This window comes from Hyla sarda, chromosome 4 (assembly GCF_029499605.1).
Source record: "Hyla sarda isolate aHylSar1 chromosome 4, aHylSar1.hap1, whole genome shotgun sequence".
NCBI lineage: Eukaryota > Metazoa > Chordata > Amphibia > Anura > Hylidae > Hyla > Hyla sarda.
The window spans coordinates 407,639,419-407,658,046 of record NC_079192.1 but is presented as its reverse complement, the minus strand read 5'-3'; the positions used below and the strand labels follow the sequence as shown (position 1 = coordinate 407,658,046).

The window sequence follows — 18,628 nt, the reverse complement described above, 5'->3', positions numbered from 1 at the left end:
GATCAGAGGGATCACCGCACCAGGACCAGATCGCCACGAGGTCAAGTGCTCGCTCTACATGGACGACGTGACCGTCTTCTGCGCTGACCAGCGTTCGGTGACTGCACTCGTCCAGACCTGCGAGGACTTCGGCAGAGCTTCGGGGGCAAAAGTCAACTGCGGGAAGTCGGAGGCCATGCTCTTCGGGGAATGGCACCTGGCTTCTTCCGCCCCCTTCCCCTTTGCTGTCAAGCCGGACTTCATTCAAATTCTTGGAGTCTGGTTCGGGAAGGAAGGAGCGGCCCTTAAGTCTTGGCAAGACCGACTAGGAAGGATAAACTCGAAGATCGGACTGTGGAGCTCCAGAAAGCTCACGATGGAAGGCAAGGCACTTGTCCTGCGGAGTGAAGTTTTGCCTGTGCTCCAATATACCGCACAGGCCTGGCCTCCCCATACCACCGTTTGCAAGGCCATCACCCGGACAGTGTTTGGCTTCGTCTGGGGCAAAATGGACAGAGTCAAGAGGACCGTGATGTACAAGGAACCCCGCAAGGGTGGGAAGGGAATACCCGACATCCCCGCTCTGCTGAGGGCCTCCTTTGCATGTGTCACGGTGCAGCGGACTCTTGTAGAAAAGACTGGCTCAGCGGGCAGGTCCATGTCTCGCTTGCTTCTCATGCCCCTCTGGAGACAGCTGGGCTGGGACAAGTGGGACAGCTCCATCCCTTACAACTGGAACACTCCCTGGTTCTATGGGGATGTTGTCCGGTTTGTGAGGGAGCACCAGCTGGAAGGACTGAAACCAGACCTATGGAAGCCAAAGACAATCCACAAGCTCATCCGAGCTAAGGACTCGACCGAGCTGGTTCCGGGACTCCCCGCAGCCACTGCAGAGACAGTTTGGAACAATGTGGCCTCAAAGCGGCTTACCAATGGACACAAGGACTTGTCGTGGATGGCCGTCATGGGAGGTCTCTCTCTCAGGTCATTCATGCATGCCCGCAACCTGTGCAAGACCCGGTACTGCCCCCGTTGCCCCTACGTGGAGGAAACATCTTTCCACGTGTTTTGGCAGTGCCCCTTTGCACAGGGTCTGTTGGACGCCCTAGAACAGGAACTCAGAGACTCAGTGCCCAGGAGCTGCCTATCGTACCATTCGGTGCTTTACGGCCTGTTCCCTGGGACCCACGACGTGGAGGCCATCCAGGAGGCCTGGCGCCTTATGAACTGTTTTAAGGACGCAGTGTGGCTTGCCAGGAACCGCCTCGTGATCAACAGGGAAAACATGTCCGTCCGGGACTGCCGCAGGTTCATCAAGAACCTGCTTAGAGACTATTCCATCTTGGACAGCTCGGCCGTTGATGAGGAAGAAGAGGAGTGAAGACCCCTCTCCTTCTCCCATGTCTCCCTGAAGATACAGCCCAACAGTTTGGCCCTGTGATCCGCCCCCTCCCTACCCCCACATAGTCGCCCACACCCCTACCCCGATCACAGATTGTATTATTTGGTTTTTGTTTGATCTCTTGTGCCTTTCTATTGCAGGATTGAGCTGAATGTTAGAGTAGCATGGTGTGCGATGTATAGCTTAGGGAACCTTTGCTGTGTATTGTACTATCATGCTTTGTGTGACTGTAATTTATTGTACGACTTGTAATGACTGAACGGAAAATAAAGCTCTTTCAATCAAAAAAGATGGCAGAAACCGCACCAGCCGCTGCTCCTCCCGCCGAACCGGCCGCAAAATCCAAGAAGCAGCCGAAGAAATCAGCCGCAGGGGCCGCCAAGAAAAGTCACAAACCCTCCGGTCCCAGCGTGTCCGAGCTGCTCGTTAAAGCCGTGTCCGCCTCTAAGGAGCGCAGTGGGGTGTCTCTGGCCGCCCTGAAGAAGGCTCTGGCTGCCGGAGGATACGATGTAGACAAGAACAACAGCCGCCTGAAGCTGGCCATCAAGGGGCTGGTGACCAAGGGAACCCTGCTCCAGGTGAAAGGCAGCGGCGCCTCCGGATCCTTCAAGATCAACAAGAACCAGCAGGAGACTAAGGACAAGGCGGCCAAGAAGAAGCCGGCGGCTGCGGCCAAGAGACCTGCAGCAGCTAAGAAAGCGACCAAATCCCCTAGGAAGCCAAAGAAGGCTCCGAGCACGGCCAAGAGCCCGAAGAAAGCCAAGAAGCCTGCAGCGGCCAAGAGCCCGAAGAAAGCCAAGAAGCCTGCAGCGGCCAAGAGCCCCAAGAAGCCGAAGGCTGCTCCTAAGAAGGTGGCCAAGAGCCCGGCTAAGAAGGCGGCCAAACCCAAAGCTGCCAAGAGCCCGGCTAAGAAGGTGACTAAAGCCAAGAAGAGCGCGGCTAAGAAATAATCGGGAGCCTCGTCCTGTACTTATCCCACAAAGGCTCTTTTCAGAGCCACCACCTCCTCCAGACAGAGCTGTACGATCAATGCCCGTGTCACCCCCGGGATACATAAAGGATATAATACAGTGATATAAATCCCTTCTATATTATCATCACTTTATTATATTTTATCAATCCCAATACATCTGCCTTTACTAATTCTAGATCCCCTTATGAACACTCAGCTGAGTCTGATCTGTAACCAACCATTGTATCTTTCTGCCGCTGTAACACTTGTAGGGTCAGCGCTTGGGGGAAGTATAAATATTGTTACAAATCGGCAACAAAAAGATTATAAATCTCTCCACCAGGTGTCACTATTGTAACACATTGTAGATCCTATGTATAAACTATAAGGATTTACACTGCTGTGATAGACGCCCTAAGGATAAACGGGATTATGGCAATTATTGACTTGCCAGACATTGGGGGATAAATGTAACCCTTTGGGTAATAGGTTGTGCACATATTATTTCCCCCATCCTGAGGGTTAGTTTGCTGCTTAGTTTTATTACTATATAAAGTCATGCAGTCCCGAATAGAGTCTGAATATAGGGGAGCGGCAGGCAATCAGTGTGAACACCCGAAATGCGGTACCGCATCATGTCTGAGGGGACACGGGGGAGGGCGCTATTATCGGGAGTTACGACAATCCGCAGGGAAGGGCAGAATAGGGAGAGGATGGGTCCTGCCTCTTTCTAACAAAGATCAATTGTTGACGTCACATGTATTTTGGCGGGCTCATTGGTTGTAAGAATCAGCCAATGGGATGCAGAGGTGGGGTTTACATGAGCCAATGGGGATGAGACCAGGAGTATAAATGTTCCGCTCTTTCCTCTCTTCTCATCACTTCTCCGCTGTGTACGTGTACAGAGAATCATGGCCAGGACCAAGCAGACAGCTCGTAAATCCACCGGAGGGAAAGCTCCCCGCAAGCAGCTGGCTACTAAGGCCGCCAGGAAGAGCGCTCCCGCCACTGGTGGGGTGAAGAAGCCTCACCGCTACCGTCCAGGTACAGTGGCTCTCCGTGAGATCCGCCGCTACCAGAAGTCCACCGAGCTGCTGATCCGGAAGCTCCCCTTCCAGCGCCTGGTAAGAGAGATCGCCCAGGACTTCAAGACCGATCTTCGCTTCCAGAGCTCGGCGGTCATGGCCCTGCAGGAGGCCAGCGAGGCTTACCTGGTGGGACTCTTTGAGGACACCAATCTGTGCGCCATCCACGCCAAGAGGGTCACCATCATGCCCAAAGACATCCAGCTGGCCCGCAGGATCCGTGGGGAGAGAGCTTAGATCTAATCGGGACCCGCATACAACACAAAGGCTCTTTTCAGAGCCACCAAATTATCTATAGAACGAGCTGATTCCTGATCCTCTCCATTGTTCTGCTCCTATACTCCGCCTGTCCTCATAAGCAGGATCCCGGGATTGTCCTGCAGTTAACCCTCAGTGCTGAGTTATGTTCAGTTACTATAGTGATGTAGATCGTGTCCCCCGCAGTGTAATGCGCCTGTGTGTGATCGGTGCTGCTGGCTTCAGTCTCCCAACACTTGGGATCGTAATTGGTGCATAGAGGGGAAACGAGCGGACACTAAAGGGTTAACTCTAGGTGGAGTTATAGACACGAATGTTCGCTCATTGGATGATCAACGCAGTTAACTTGAAATTCCCGCTCTTCTGGTCTTTTCTCCCTTTGTCTCGTCCTCTTCCCTGTACACGTGACTACATTCCTCTGGTTTCTGTAAATAGGAAGAAAAAGGCGGCGGAGGGGAAACTGTTGGGGCCGATCAGGGGGATTCTAGTGAGGCTGATGCGGAAGGAGAGGGGACACTATGTCCGGGGCTGACATCACAATGGTGGGTGAATTCGGGGTCGTCCCTGTCCTATTCCAGACCTGATACCGATCACACCCTGCAGCCTGACACTGCTGAGAATGCGGCGGGGAAAGCTATCCTGTATTTTATACATTGTCATTTTGTTATTTAATGTAATAAATTCCGATATTATGTCACTCTGCTGCAAGAGATCGCCCAGTGTGAACACTAACCGTGCGGTTGTTTTACAATCCATTTTACTTGTCAGCGATCACCGTGTATTTAGACCTGATGAAGTCTTAGTGGGGGGGGGAGAGATTCCTGGGCCCGTCATTGATGAAATCCTTCCCGATCTGGATATAACACGTGTCAGTGTGAGGAAAGTTACAGGGGAGAGAAAAAAAAGAAATAAAAAATTATATAATATACGTACACACACACCATTTATCATGAATCATAAAAGTAATCTCAGGACCCTGTGGTTACTAATATTATTGGTTAAAATAGACCCCACCGATCTCTCCCCTTCAGGCTTCCATGCGCGGCCGATTTATTCACAAGCTGAGCCGAGATAGGGTGAGCGGTGAGTGTACACCGGCCTTTTACTATTAGTTCAGGACTATAATTTACGAATATTGCGCATAGGACTCACATTTTAATTGGTAGCATACACACAGTGCGATATCATACATCGTGTCCAACCAAAACTATTCAAAGGGTGTTTCATGTTTCTTTATTGGAATTAATATTGAGACATTTTCTTAGTAACAAAGTTTTTTCCTAGTGTCTCATTCGTTAAATCACAACAAAATCTAGCGGGATTGTTACTTTTTATAACAGATCGGTGAAGTGAAGGAAATTCTGAGCTGTCTGTTTTATTAGTGCAATAATGGGTTAAGTATTTAATGTTTATGTGATTACTATCTATTTTAACCAATAATTCTAGTAGCTAAAGGGCTCTGAGATGACTATTATGTTTCATGATCAATGTTATTGTACTCCGAGCGACCCAGCTGAGAATATTTAGTTTACTACAACTTCCCTCGTTTTATTCTTAATTATATTTGTGTCATTTATATTTTTATTTATTCATTATTCTCATTCTACAGCGATAGTTGTAGAATGAGCGGGAAAATAAGTTTTATAGCCGGATACTGAGCGCTTATTGGCTGATCTCTGGGGCGATTATTCCCGGGCACTGTATACAGCGAGTGCCGGGATCTTTATGTAACCAGCGATGGAGAAGCGATGACCCCTGATCGGCTGGATGGAAGCCTCGCTGTGTATTGCGGCTGGAGATCCGATGTGTTCAGGAGCTTCCATTACACACAGGAGGCTACAGTATAGGGGGCGCCATCTCTACACTGCGGTCCTGTCTATTGTGGAGGATCCGTAAACTACATCGTGAGAACAATCTTAAGAAAGCGTAGTAGTTACAAAAGAGAATTACCCCCTCACATACCAACTACATTCTGCACAACCCGCACGGTGTCCTATATTAGATAAAATGTGCCGGATGTTCTGTTTAGTCCCTATAACAGCCCAGATCCCTATCACACCCGAGATCAGCGGCGCCAGCTCTGTAGGAGACAATGTGGTGGCTCTTAGAAGAGCCTTTGGTGTTCGGGATGATCTGGGATAAGCGGTGATCACTTGCTCTTGGCCGCTTTGCTGCTCTCGGTCTTCTTGGGCAGCAGCACGGCCTGGATATTGGGCAGGACGCCTCCCTGGGCGATGGTCACCCCACCCAGCAGCTTGTTCAGCTCCTCGTCATTGCGCACGGCCAGCTGCAGGTGACGGGGGATGATGCGGGTCTTCTTGTTGTCCCGGGCGGCATTACCGGCCAATTCCAGGATCTCAGCAGTTAAATACTCCAGCACAGCGGCCAGGTAGACCGGAGCACCGGCGCCCACCCTCTCGGCGTAGTTCCCTTTGCGGAGAAGCCTGTGAACACGACCGACGGGGAACTGGAGTCCTGCCCGGGATGAGCGGGTCTTTGCCTTAGCCCGAACCTTCCCTCCTTGTTTGCCGCGTCCAGACATAATGATAAGTAAAACCTAAAACGCTCAAAAGAAGCCTTTCTGTGATGTAACCGTAATTTCCTTTCTGCTGCTTTTTATAGGTTTCTGCTCCGCCCTCCGGCTCCTGTGATTGGGTAGATTTGAATCCGGCCAATGGTGACGAGAATTAAAGAGACACCAATAAACTGCACTGGGTGGGGCTTATGACGCTCCCACAGGTCACATGATTTGCTCCTCCAGTAGAACAGCGAGCAGACAGCATTTCTCATTTGCATGGGCTGCCTATAAATACGGCTGCGGTGGGAGGAGGAGGCATCATTATTCTCTCTGTTCTAGTGAAGGATTATTGTGTTTGATCATAATGCCTGATCCCGCCAAGTCTGCACCAGCGCCCAAGAAAGGCTCAAAGAAAGCCGTGACCAAGACTCAGAAGAAGGATGGTAAGAAGCGGAGGAAGACCAGGAAGGAAAGCTATGCCATCTACGTGTACAAGGTGCTCAAGCAGGTCCACCCTGACACCGGCATATCCTCCAAGGCCATGGGCATCATGAACTCCTTTGTCAACGATATCTTCGAGCGCATCGCAGGGGAAGCCTCCCGCCTGGCTCACTACAACAAGCGCTCCACCATCACCTCCCGCGAGATCCAGACCGCCGTGCGCCTGCTGCTGCCTGGAGAGCTGGCCAAGCACGCCGTGTCCGAGGGCACCAAGGCCGTCACCAAGTACACCAGCGCCAAGTAACCTGCTCCGCCTCCTGCTGTCACCCCAAAGGCTCTTCTAAGAGCCGCCACATTGTCTATAATAGAGCTGGGGCTTCTATCTGCTACAATTATCTTTATTCTATTTGTGACCGAGTTTATACCGGTGCAGCCACTTTATACTGTATATATTGTGCTGCTCCGGGATCGCGGTCTGTGATATATAATCTGACTGCAGGTTACATCAGTACCGTATATATACGTCATATGGTAACGGCAGAATAAGTAATTGTGTCTCCTGCAATGACCGGACATATAAGTATCACAGTGGTGATCGGTATCGCCGGGATTCCCGTAGCTTTTCTGCGGTTCCGTTTAGATGCCGGGACATCTATACAAATCGTGAGATTCAGGTCCTTGTGTCTCCCGGAAACGATCAGATCTCTTATCAGTTCAGTCCTGTATACATATTCCCACCAACAGATCTGATCGCGAACAGACTGGGCAGGAAACAATCGATCAGACACATTACAGGGAGGGTCTGCGCCATCTCTAGTCCCAGGAAGATCTCATCCCCCCCCATGTATCTATCGGCTCCTCGTGGACAGTGATTTCCCGATCTTGCTGATCGCTTCTCCCGATATTTTACTCTTCATCCATATAAAATGTGAAACAATAAAGTGAGAAGAGAGGAAGATGGACGGAGATTATACCTGATCGTTTATAGATTTGCAGAGATCGTTCGGGAAATTCTCTCCTAGACCTCCGGCCCCTGATTGTTATTGCGGTAATAATCTGCTGGGTGTGATCAGGGGTCTATGGGGGATGAGATCTTCCTGGGACTAGAACTGACAGTAACTTTCTTATATATCCACATAAACAATAAATGTACAATGTAATAAAAATAGAAAACAAATAAAAGGGGTAAAATACAACTGGATCACTGGATGGTAAAAGGCAGAAATGCAAATCAATAAAACATCCAGTAAATAGATGATGCGGCTCCTCTGATCAGATGTACAGGGGATAAAGCTGCTGTGCGGAGATCAGTAGTGTGTACTGGGCTGTAGGATAAAATGTATGAAATAACACAGGGAACCAACCGTGTGCACAGACTGATGGTTACAGCCGCCGACCGGGATCCCGTCGATACAGGAGAGATCTAGTGTTGAGCGGCATAGGCCATATTGGAATTCGCGAATATATGGACGAATATTCGTCATATATTCGCGAATATTCGTATAGTCGTAATATTCTCGGTTTATTTTCGCATATGCAAAAATAACATATGCGAAAATTAGCACATACAAAATTCGTATATGCGCAAATTTGCATGTGCGAAAATTCGCATACCAGTCTCACACAGTAGTATTAGAGCCTTCTTTACACCACACAAGCTGGAAGCAGAGAGGGATGATCACTGTGATGTGTACTGTGAAAAAAAACAAAAACAAAAAAAAACGAATATTCGTAATTATGAATATATAGCGCTATATTCGCGAATATGCGATATTCGCGAATAAAATTCGTATTGCAAATATTCGCGAGCAACACTAGAGAGATCTCGGTTTAATCCTTGGTGGGAAACTATATATTTTTTCTATTCTGTTCAGATGATTAATATTAGCGCTTCAAAGCCTCAATTATAATGTTTCTAAATAGAATAATTACTGATGTAACAACAAAGTGAACTGATCAAAGACAAAACACCTGAAAGGTCACTGCAGGGGTTAATAGGATATGAAGATTGGCAGTGAGTTTACGTGAAGACAGATGGAAACTATACTACAAACCACCACTAGAGGTCCCCAGAGGACAGGAGATGAGGCTGATGGATTCAGTCCTCATTGTGAATGCAGTAAATGCTTCTGAGGCTTCATCCAGACCGGATGATATTTGTGTTATAACTTTTAGATCTAAAACATTTCCAGGCGCTTCCAGTTTTTCAAATCTGTTAGATTAATGGGCTGGTACCTGTTTACTTGGAGGGATATAAGTGGAATCTCATGTGTTAGGCACAATAGTGTGAGGCAATCTGCTTCATCAGTTCTCTTATGTTCATTTCATCCCAAAAGCAAAGAACTACACAGCTCAGAAACATAAAGGGAACACTCAAATAACACAATGTAACTCCAAATCAATGACACTTCTGTGAAATCCCACTGTCCACTCAGGAAGCAACACTGATTGCAGGGGCATACCTAGAGCATTTGGAACCCGGGGCGGACCATTTGTTTGGCACCCCCCCTCTAATTACACCCCCTCCTTCCCCCCAATTACACCCCCTCAACCCCTTGGGGACCGAGCCCATTTTGACTCTAAGGACCAGAGCATTTTTTGCAATTCAAACCACTGTCACTTTAAGCATTAATAACTCTGAGATGCTTTTACCTTTCATTCTGATTCCGAGATTGGTTTTACGTGACATATTCTACTTTAACAAGGTGTTTCACAAGAATAGCAGCAAAGTGGAGGAGAAAAATCAAAGTCTGCATTTTTTACACTAACATGTTCTTGTAGACCCATATTTATTTATTTATTTATTTTTTTTACAAGGGGGTAAAAGGAGAAAAATTCCCCCAAAATTTGTAACCCAATTTTTCTCGAGCAAGAAAATACCTCATATGTGGATGTAAAGTGCTCTGTGGGTGAACTAGAGGGCTCAGAAGAGAAGGAACGACAATGGGATATTAAAGAGCAAATTTTGCTGAAATGGTTTTTAGGGGGCATGTCACATTTAGGAAAACCCCATGGTGCCAGAGCAGCAAAAAACACCCCACATGGCATACTATTTTGGAAACTACACCCCTCAAGGAACATAAAAAAGGGGTACAGTGAGCATTTACACCACACTGGCGTTTGACAGATCTTTGTAACAGTGGGCTGTCCAAATGAAAAATTACATTCTTCAATTTCACGGACCACTGTTCCAAAAATCTGTCAGACACCTGTGGGGTGTAAATGCTCACTAAAACCCCTTGTTAAGTTCCATGAGTGGGGAAGTTTCCGAAATAGGGTCACATGTGGTTGTTTTTGTTTGCGTTTATTTCAGAACCGCTGTAACCAGCAGCCACCCCTGTGCAAATCACCAGTTTAGGCTTCAAATGCACATAGGGCGCTCTCACTCCTGAGCCTTGTTGTGCGCCCGCAGAGCATTTTACGCCCACATATGGGGTAGTTCCGTACTTGGGAGAAAGTGTGTTACAAATTTTGGGGGTCTTTTTTCCATTTACCTCTTATGAAAATGAAATGTATGGGGCAACACCAGCATGTTGGTGTAAAAAAAAAAAAAAAAAACAATTACACTAACATGCTGGTGTAGACCCTAACTTTACATTTTCATAAGGGGTAAAAGAAGAAAAAGCCACCAAAAATTTGTAGCGCAATTTTGCTGTAATAGTTTTTGGGGGGCATGTTGCATTTAGGAAGCCCCCATGTTGACAGAACAGCAAAAAAAAAAAAAAAAAAACACCCCACATGGCATACTATTTTGGAAACTACAACCCTCAAGGAACGTAACAAGGGGTACAGTGAGCCTTAACACCCCACAGGTGTTTGCCGAATTTTCAATAAAGTTGGACGTGAAAATGAAAAAATATTTTTTTTTTCCTAAAATGCTGATGTTACCCCAATTTTTTTATTTTCACAAGGGGTAATAGGTGAAAATGTCCTCCAAAATTTGAAACTCCACTACTCTCGAGTAAGGAAATATATTATATGTGGATGTAAAGTGATCTGCGGGTGCACTAGAGGGCTCAGAAGGGAAGGAGCAGCATTGGGCTTATGGAAAGCAAATTTTGCTGAAATGGTTTTTGGGGGGCATGTCCTATTTAGGAAGACCCCATGGTGCCTGAACAGCGAAAAACACCCCACATGACACACCATTTGGGAAACTTAACCCCTCAAGGAACATAAAAAAGGGGTACAGTGAGCATTTACACCCCACTGGCGTTTGACAGATCTTTGTAACAGTGGGCTGTCCAAATGAAAAATTACATTCTTCATTTTCACGGACCACTGTTCCAAAAATCTGTCAGACACCTGTGGGGTGTAAATGCTCACCAAACCCCTTGTTACGTTCCATGAGTGGGGAAGTTTCCGAAATGGGGTCACATGTGGGTGTTTATTTGTTTGCGTTTATTTCAGAATCACTGTAATCAGCAGCCACCCCTGTGCAAATCACCAGTTTAGGCCTCAAATGCACATAGTGCGCCCTCACTCCTGAGCCTTGTTGTGCGCCCGCAGAGCATTTTATGCCCACATATGGGGTATTTCCGTACTTGGAAGAAAGTGTGTTACAAATTTTGGGGGTCTTTTTTTCCCTTTACCTCTTATATAAATGAAAAGTATATGGCAACACCAGCATGTTGGTGTAGAAAAAAAAATAATAATAATTACACTTCTTTCAGAAGATATGAAGGCTTTGGGAGGATTATGATGATTCTCTGAATAACCACTGATGCGCCATGGCCATGCGAGATTCTATCTTTATTTTATAGTCTTTCTTTTATTTTTTATTTTAATTTTTTATTTCATCATTATTTCTCTTTTCATTTTACTTTCTTTCCCTTTCTCTCCTCCTACTTCATCTCTACAGTGTTTCTCCTTTATATATAAGGTTGCAAATTTCACTTTATATATTGTAAAGTGCTCATGCTCACTGTACATATGTCGTATTTTTCTTCTGTATTAAAATACAATATTCTTTAAATAAAGAGTTATACAAAAAAAAATTACATTAACATGCTGGTGTAGACCCCAACTTTACATTTTCATAAGGGGTAAAATGAGAAAAAGCCACCAAAAATTTGTAGCGCAATTTCTCCTGAGTACAGAAATACCCCATATGTGGCCCTAAACTGTTGCCTTGAAATTCGTCAGGGCTCCGAAGTGAGAGAGCGCCATGTGCATTTGAGGCCTAAATTAGGGATTTTCATAGAGGTGGACCTGGATGCAAGCATTACACTTGTTTCCTCTACTAAAAATACTGTATGTCAGTTTTCCCCAAACAGGTTGTCTCCAGCTGTTGCAAAGCTCCCAACATTCCTGGACAGTCAATGGCTGTCGGGCAATGCTGGGAGTTTTTATTTTGCAACAGCTGTAGGCTCCGTTTTCTAAAATCTGACGTACAAGACGTTTTTTTTATATATATTTTGGGGGGGGGGGGGCACAGTGTAAGGGTGTAGTGTATATGTAATGTTTTACTCTTTATTTTGGGTTAGTGAAGTGTAGTGTTTTTAGGGTACATTCACACGAGCGGAGGTTTACAGTGTGTTTCTCTCAAACTTTTAGCGGGAAACATGCTGTACACCCCCGCCCGTGTGAATGTACCCTGTACATTAATGTTGGGGAGGGGGTTGGTGGGGGACTACAACTCCCAGCATGCACTGACAGACCGTGCATGCTGGGAGTTGTAGATATGCAACAGCTGGAGGCACACTGGTTGGGACTGGGAAACACTGAGTTGAGTAACAGAATACCGCAGTGTTTCCACACCACTGTATGTTTCCTAACTCAGTGTTTCCCAACCCGTGTGCCTCCAGCTGTGGCAAAACTACAACTTCCAGCATGCATGGTCTGTCAGTGCATGCTGGGAGTTATAGTTTTGCAACAGAAGGAGGCACACAGGTTGGGAAATACTGAGTTAGGAAAAATACAATGTTTCCCAACTAGTGTGTCTCCAGTTGTTGCAATACCACAACTCCCAGCATGCCCAGACAGCTGAAGGACATGTTGGGAGTTATAGTTATGCCACAACTGAAGGAGAACAGTTTAGAGACAACTGTGTAGTGGTCTCCAAACTGTAGTCCTCCAGATGTTGCAAAACTTCAAAGCATGCCAAGACTGCCCAGGCATGCTGGGAGCTGTAGTTCGGCAACAACTGAAGGGCCAGATGTTGCCAAAGTACAACTCCCAGCATGCCTGGACAGTCTTGGCATGCTTTGAATTGACATCTGGAGTGCTACAGTTTGGACACCACTGTTTAGTGATCTCCAAACTGTGCCCTTCCAGATGTTGCAAAACTACAACCCCCAGTATGCTGAGACTTTCTAGGCATGCTGGGGGTTGTAGTTCTGCAACATCTTCTCGGTCTGGATAAGACCGCCATGGGAATTTCTTAACATCTGCAGGACAAACATGTCAGACTCAGACTCTGTGTAGAGGAGGGCATTGTTTCAGTGCCCTCCTCTACACAATCTTTCCATCTATAGGCCCACAAACTGTAATAATGCCCTCCTTGGTGTCCTTCAAAGTAAAAGGACAGGTAGGTAGCTGGGTAAATAGGAAACTAGGTAGGTAGATCAGGAAGCCAGATTTATAGTTAGGTGACAAGCCAGGTAGGTAGGGGGCTAGCATGGTAGTTAGGCAGCCATGTAGGCCAGGAATGTACATAGTTAGGTAGCTGGTTATGTAGGTAGTTAGATAGCCTGGTATGTAGGTAAGTAGTCAGGCATCCAGGTATAAAGTTAGGTACTCCCCCCCCTTCCCCCTTTCCCTGTAGGTATAGGCAGCAGAGTTTACCCCCCTTTCCCTGTAGGTATAGATAGCAGAGTTACCCCCCCCCCCTTTCCCTGTAGGTATACACAGCAGACTTAACCCCCCCCCTTCCCCATCAGTATAGGCAGCAGAGTTAAAACCTCTCCCCAATAATTATTGAAACAGAGTTCACCCACATTTCTTCTTAGGTATATGCAGCAGAGTCCCCCCACCCCCTTTCCCCATAGGTATAGGCAGAGTTATCACCCCTCTTCCCCATTGGTATAGGCAGAATTACCCCCCTCTTCCCCATAGGTATAAGCAGAGTTACCCTCCCCTTTTCCCCATAGGTATAGGCAGAGTTACCCCTCCTTCCTCCCCTTTCCCCATAGTTATAGGCAGGGTTACCCCCCTTTCCCCATAGGAATAGGAAGAGTTACCCCCTCCTCCCCACTTTCCCCATTGGTATAGGCAGAGTTACCCCCCTTTTCCCCATAGGTATAGGCAGAGTTACCACCCCCTTTTCCCCAAAGGTATAGGCAGAGTTACCCCACTTCCTCCCCTTTCCCCATAGTTATAAGCAGAGTTACCCCCCTTTCATTATAGGTATAGGAAGAGTTACTCCTCCTCCCCACTTTCCCCATAGGTAAAGGAAGAGTTACCCACCTCTTTCCCATAGGTATAGGCAGAGTTACACCCCCCTCTCTTTCCCATAGGTATAGGCAGAGAAACACCCCCCCCTCTTTCCCATAAGTATATGCAGAGTTACACCCCCCCCCCCTCTTTCACACAGGTATATGCAGAGTTACCCCCCTCCCCCTCTTCCGTATAGGTATATGCAGAGTTAAACAAAATATATATGTATGCTCACCTGATGTCCCACGCATGGTTCTCCTCAGCAGAAGGGGCCCGCGTCTTCTCCCCTACACAGTACAGGTGCCGATGAGTGACGTCATCAGTGCCTGTACTGCGTGCTGCGTGGGGACGGAGGTCATGTCTCCTCTGTGTAAGCTGCAGCTGTGTATCACACATACCGGAGAAGGCAGCGATGTCTTCTGGGGATCTGGGGAGTGTCCCGGATCCTCAGTAGCGGCAGCGGTGGTGGGCCCTTAACCCGGTCGGGTCCTTGGACGACATCCAATCGGACCGGCCAGTCAGTCCGCCCCTGGCATCCACCTGTGAGTGGCACCCGGGGCGGGCCACCCCCCCCCCCCCCCCCCTTGGTATGCCACTGACTGATTGACAATGAATTTAACATGCTGTTGTGCAAATGGAACAGACAACAGATGGACATTAAAGTAATTAGCAAGATGCCCCCAATAAAGAAGTGGTTCTGCAGATGATGACCACATACCACTTCTCAGTTCCTATGGTTCCTGGCTGATGTTTTGGTCAGCCAGGAAGCATAGTAACCACTCTAGTGGTAGTGTGGTGAACCACAATGAATGGCGGGACCACGGGGTGTAGCGGTGTAGGTGGATGGTATTAACCTCAGGGGCAAGGTGTTATTAACCCCTAATGTTTGTTACGCCAGAGTGTTTTTTTTCCCCTCTTTTGCGGGGGGGGGGGGGGGGGGGGGGGGAGGGGTTGGGGGTGTATCAGGAACCACCCAAATGATATCTCCACTATCCCAATGGCTAGTGCACGACCGGGTTATGGTTTAACGGAGGCTTTACTGAGGTCAGACAGTTGTTATAGTCTCTACAGCTCGGCCAGAATCCCAGAGAGTTGGCCAGAAACACGGAAGGACCCAGCAGCTTGCTGGGACTAATTATACTTGTAACAGACTGTAGATTCTTGACTTTAGGCTTGACTAGACTGTAGGTAGTGGCAGCATGCACAGACTTGACTTACTTGAAGTGACTGTAGATTTGAGGCCTTCCAGGTAGCTGGACACTAGCACTGAGACATCTGGTCTCCACTTTTCCACAGCTAGAGTGATGGTAGAAGAGCTCAGAGATCTTGTGCTGGTAGAGAGTGATTGTAATGGCTGACCCTCTTATAAATGGGGGCTGAGCAAGAAGCCCATAGGTCAATATGCAGGTCATGTGTTAAAAAAAAAATTTAAAAAACAATGCCATTTTTGGCTTCTGCTTCTACGCAGTGCACTTTTCGGTAAAAAATACACCTTGTCCTTATTCTGCAGGTCCATACAGTTACAAAGATACCCAATTTATGTAAGTTTTAGTTTATTATACAGGTATCCCTCAACATACAATATTAATCCGTTCCAAATGAACAATCGTTTGTTGAAACCATTGTATGTTGAGGGATCTGTGCAATCCCAGATCTGTGCAATGTAAAGGTTTTCTATCCGAGTATGGAGGTACCCCATAAGTGGACCTGAAGTGCACTATGGGCGAACTGTAATGCTCAGAAGAGAAGGAGTAATTTTTGGCTTTTTGAGAGCAAATTGTGCTCGGGGGGCATATCGCATTTAGGAAGCCCCTATGGTGCCAGGACAGCAAGAAAAACCCACATGGCATACCATTTTGGAAACTAGACCCCTTGAGGAACGTAACAAGGTATTAAGTGAGCCTTAATACCCCACAGGGGTTTCACGACTTTTGCATATGTAAAAAATGTTTGTGTTTTTTTCACTAAAATGTGTGTTTCCCCCCAAATTTCACATTTTTGCAAGGGTTAATAGCAGAAAAGACCCCCCAAAATTTGTAACCCAATTTCTTATGAGAATGGAGGTACCCCATAAGTGGACCTGAAGTGAACTGCAGGGGTGCTACGATGCTCAGAAGAGAAAGAGTCACATTTGCAAACTTTGCTGAAATGGGGGGGACATGTCGCATTTGGGAAGCGCCTATGGTGCCAGAACAGCAAAAAAAAAAAAAAACACATGGCATACTATTTTGGAAACTAGACCCCTTGAGGAACGTAACAAGGGGTAAAGTAAGCCTTAATACCCCATAGGGGTTTCACGACTTTTGCATATGTAAAAAAATATATATTTTTTTTCACTAAAATGTTTTTTTTTTTTTTTTTCCAAAATGTTACATTTTTACAAGGGTTAATAGCAGAAAAGACCCCCCCCAAATTTGTAAATACATTTTTTTGGAGTAAGGACATACCTTAATTTTTGATGATTTTCGCTCCGTGGGTGCACACCAGGTCTTGGAGTGGGAGGTCAGTCAGAGGCCTTGAGCTTATTATAGCAGCCAGGATGTGGGACCCCTCCTCAAGGAGCGTTAATGGGGGGAGCACTGAGCCCTAAAATAGGGGAACACTATGGGGGACAACGGGCCGTAACTGGGGTAGACAAATGGGGTACAGAGGCCCGTAATATGGGGTACAGTGGGCCAGAAAACTATAAATCATAAAATAATAAAACAGCATATGTTCCCAGAATGATGACCCAGAGCATAGCCAAAACTAAAAAAAACTATGCCCTCCCCAAACCCTATGCTCTGAATCATCATTCTGGGAATGTGATGTGTGCGGCCGTCCCTAACCAGTTGCCTAAAATGCGCACCCCTCAGGTGGAGAGAGAGCGCTGCGCAATTAAGGCAACATAAAAAGTCCCCGATGATAGTGAGTCGGTGACCTATGACCCATTTCTGAAAAAACACCCCCAGAGGTCTTATCAGGTTTTTTTTCCAGATTTTTTTTTGCAATTTAGTGATTTATGGGGTTAACAATTTTGAATGTACTCTGGACTTGGTACATTGTTCAAATTATGGAAAATTGAAATGAAAAGGGAAAAATTAGTACTCCATGAAAGTGTGATACTCCCTGAAGCAGCCTATGCAGAGGCCCGGATTATCGGGGCAAGTGTTGCACTGATAGGTGGTGTCCTTCCGTCTCTGCATTTTTTCTGGCGCCTATAACTCCAGACCCTTGGGAAGTCCGGCCTGCTCTTTCCCGGTCAGCGAAGATCAGGAACCTTAGGACTTCTTCTTGGTACTGGAGGAATGTCCCTGTGTTGCCAGCGTACTGGGATAGTACAAAAGCGTTGTACATGGCAACCTGTACCAAGTAGACCGCAACTTTTTTGTAGCATGCCGTGTTTTCCGCATGGCGTTATATGGCTTGAGGACTTGATCTGAGAGATCAACTCCCCCCATATACCGATTGTACTCCAGAATACAATCGGGCTTGAGGACCGGTCCCACGGTACCTCCCACAGGGACAGGGGTGCTGCCGTTCCCATGAATAGTGGTGAGTATAAGGACACCCCTCTTATCCTTATACCTGACCAGCAACAGGTTATCATGGGTGAGGGCACGGGACTCACCCTTGGGAATAGGCATCTTAACAAAATTTAGAGGGAGATCTCTCTGGTTCTTCCGCACAGTCCCACAAGTGGACGTGGATCTGGCGGCAAGGGATGTGAAGAGAGGGATGTTGATGATGTGTCCATGGATGCCACGTGGGTGCCAGCTAGAAGAGAAGAAGAGGGGGAAAGTTTAGATGGGGAGACAGAGAGGAGGAGGAGACGAGTTGGAAGCAGGGGGAGGTCGTCGCAAGGAGCTAGTGGCACAGTCAGACAGCATGCATCGGCACCCGGGGTCAGCCAGACGGGACACCAATCAACGCATGCTGTTGCCACCACCAGAATGCCGTCATCGCAGAGCTTAGCAGTGTGGCATTTTTTTTGTGTGTCTGCCTCTCACAACAACGAGGCCATTTGCAACCTGTGCCAGAAGTAACTGAGTCGTGGGAAGTCCAACACCCACCTAGGCACAACTGCTTTGCAAAGGCACATGATGTCACATCACAAACGCCTATGGGATCAACACGTCAGTACAAGCAGCACACAAAGTCAAAGCCGCCATCCTCCTCCTGGTCCAGCATCTTCAGCCAGGTCAACCACTGCTGCCCTCCTTGCCCCCTCTCAACCATCCGCCTCTCCTTCTCTCGCCTTGAGCAGTTCCTGCTCATCTGCCCACAGGAGATGTTTGAGCGCAAGAAGACAATGTCTCAAAGTCACTCTCTAGCCCGGCATCTGACAGCTGGCTTATCGGAACTGCTAGCCCGCCAGCTTTTACCATACAAGCTGGTGGAGTCTGAGGCCTTTAAAAAATTTGTAGCCATTGGGACACTGCAGTGGAAGGTACCCGGACAATTTTTTTTTGCACAAAAGGCAATCCCCAACCTTTACTCCATTGTGCAAAAGGAAATTATGGCATGTCTGGCACACAGTGTAGGGGTAAGGGTCCATCTGACCATTGATACCTAGTCTGCAAAGCATGGTCAGGGCAGGTATATCACCTACACTGCTCATTGGGTAAACCTGGTGACAG

The 18,628-nt window shown here is 47.2% G+C and overlaps 3 protein-coding genes across 3 annotated transcripts; 2 read left to right on the top strand and 1 right to left on the bottom strand.

Moving 5' to 3' along the window:
- The first annotated feature begins 1,671 nt into the window (after positions 1-1,671).
- On the top strand, positions 1,672-2,348 carry LOC130267585 (histone H1B-like). Its single transcript, XM_056517590.1, has one exon. It carries the CDS (start codon positions 1,672-1,674, stop codon positions 2,329-2,331), a length of 660 nt encoding a protein of 219 aa, XP_056373565.1. The 3' UTR covers positions 2,332-2,348.
- An 896-nt stretch (positions 2,349-3,244) lies between these two features.
- LOC130367509 (histone H3) lies at positions 3,245-3,655 on the top strand. Its single transcript, XM_056569931.1, has one exon. The coding sequence runs from the start codon at positions 3,245-3,247 to the stop codon at positions 3,653-3,655; it is 411 nt and encodes a 136-aa protein (XP_056425906.1).
- Positions 3,656-5,825: 2,170 nt separating this feature from the next.
- LOC130367508 (histone H2A type 1) lies at positions 5,826-6,218 on the bottom strand. The gene has a single exon (XM_056569929.1). It carries the CDS (start codon positions 6,216-6,218, stop codon positions 5,826-5,828), a length of 393 nt encoding a protein of 130 aa, XP_056425904.1.
- Positions 6,219-18,628: the final 12,410 nt, after the last annotated feature.

What these genes read in the sequence shown, in the direction of transcription:
- LOC130267585 (XM_056517590.1), top strand. Translation starts at nt 1,672, where the DNA reads ATGGCAGAAACCGCACCAGCCGCTGCTCCTCCCGCCGAACCGGCCGCA.
- LOC130367509 (XM_056569931.1), top strand. Translation starts at nt 3,245, where the DNA reads ATGGCCAGGACCAAGCAGACAGCTCGTAAATCCACCGGAGGGAAAGCT.
- LOC130367508 (XM_056569929.1), bottom strand. Translation starts at nt 6,218, where the DNA reads ATGTCTGGACGCGGCAAACAAGGAGGGAAGGTTCGGGCTAAGGCAAAG.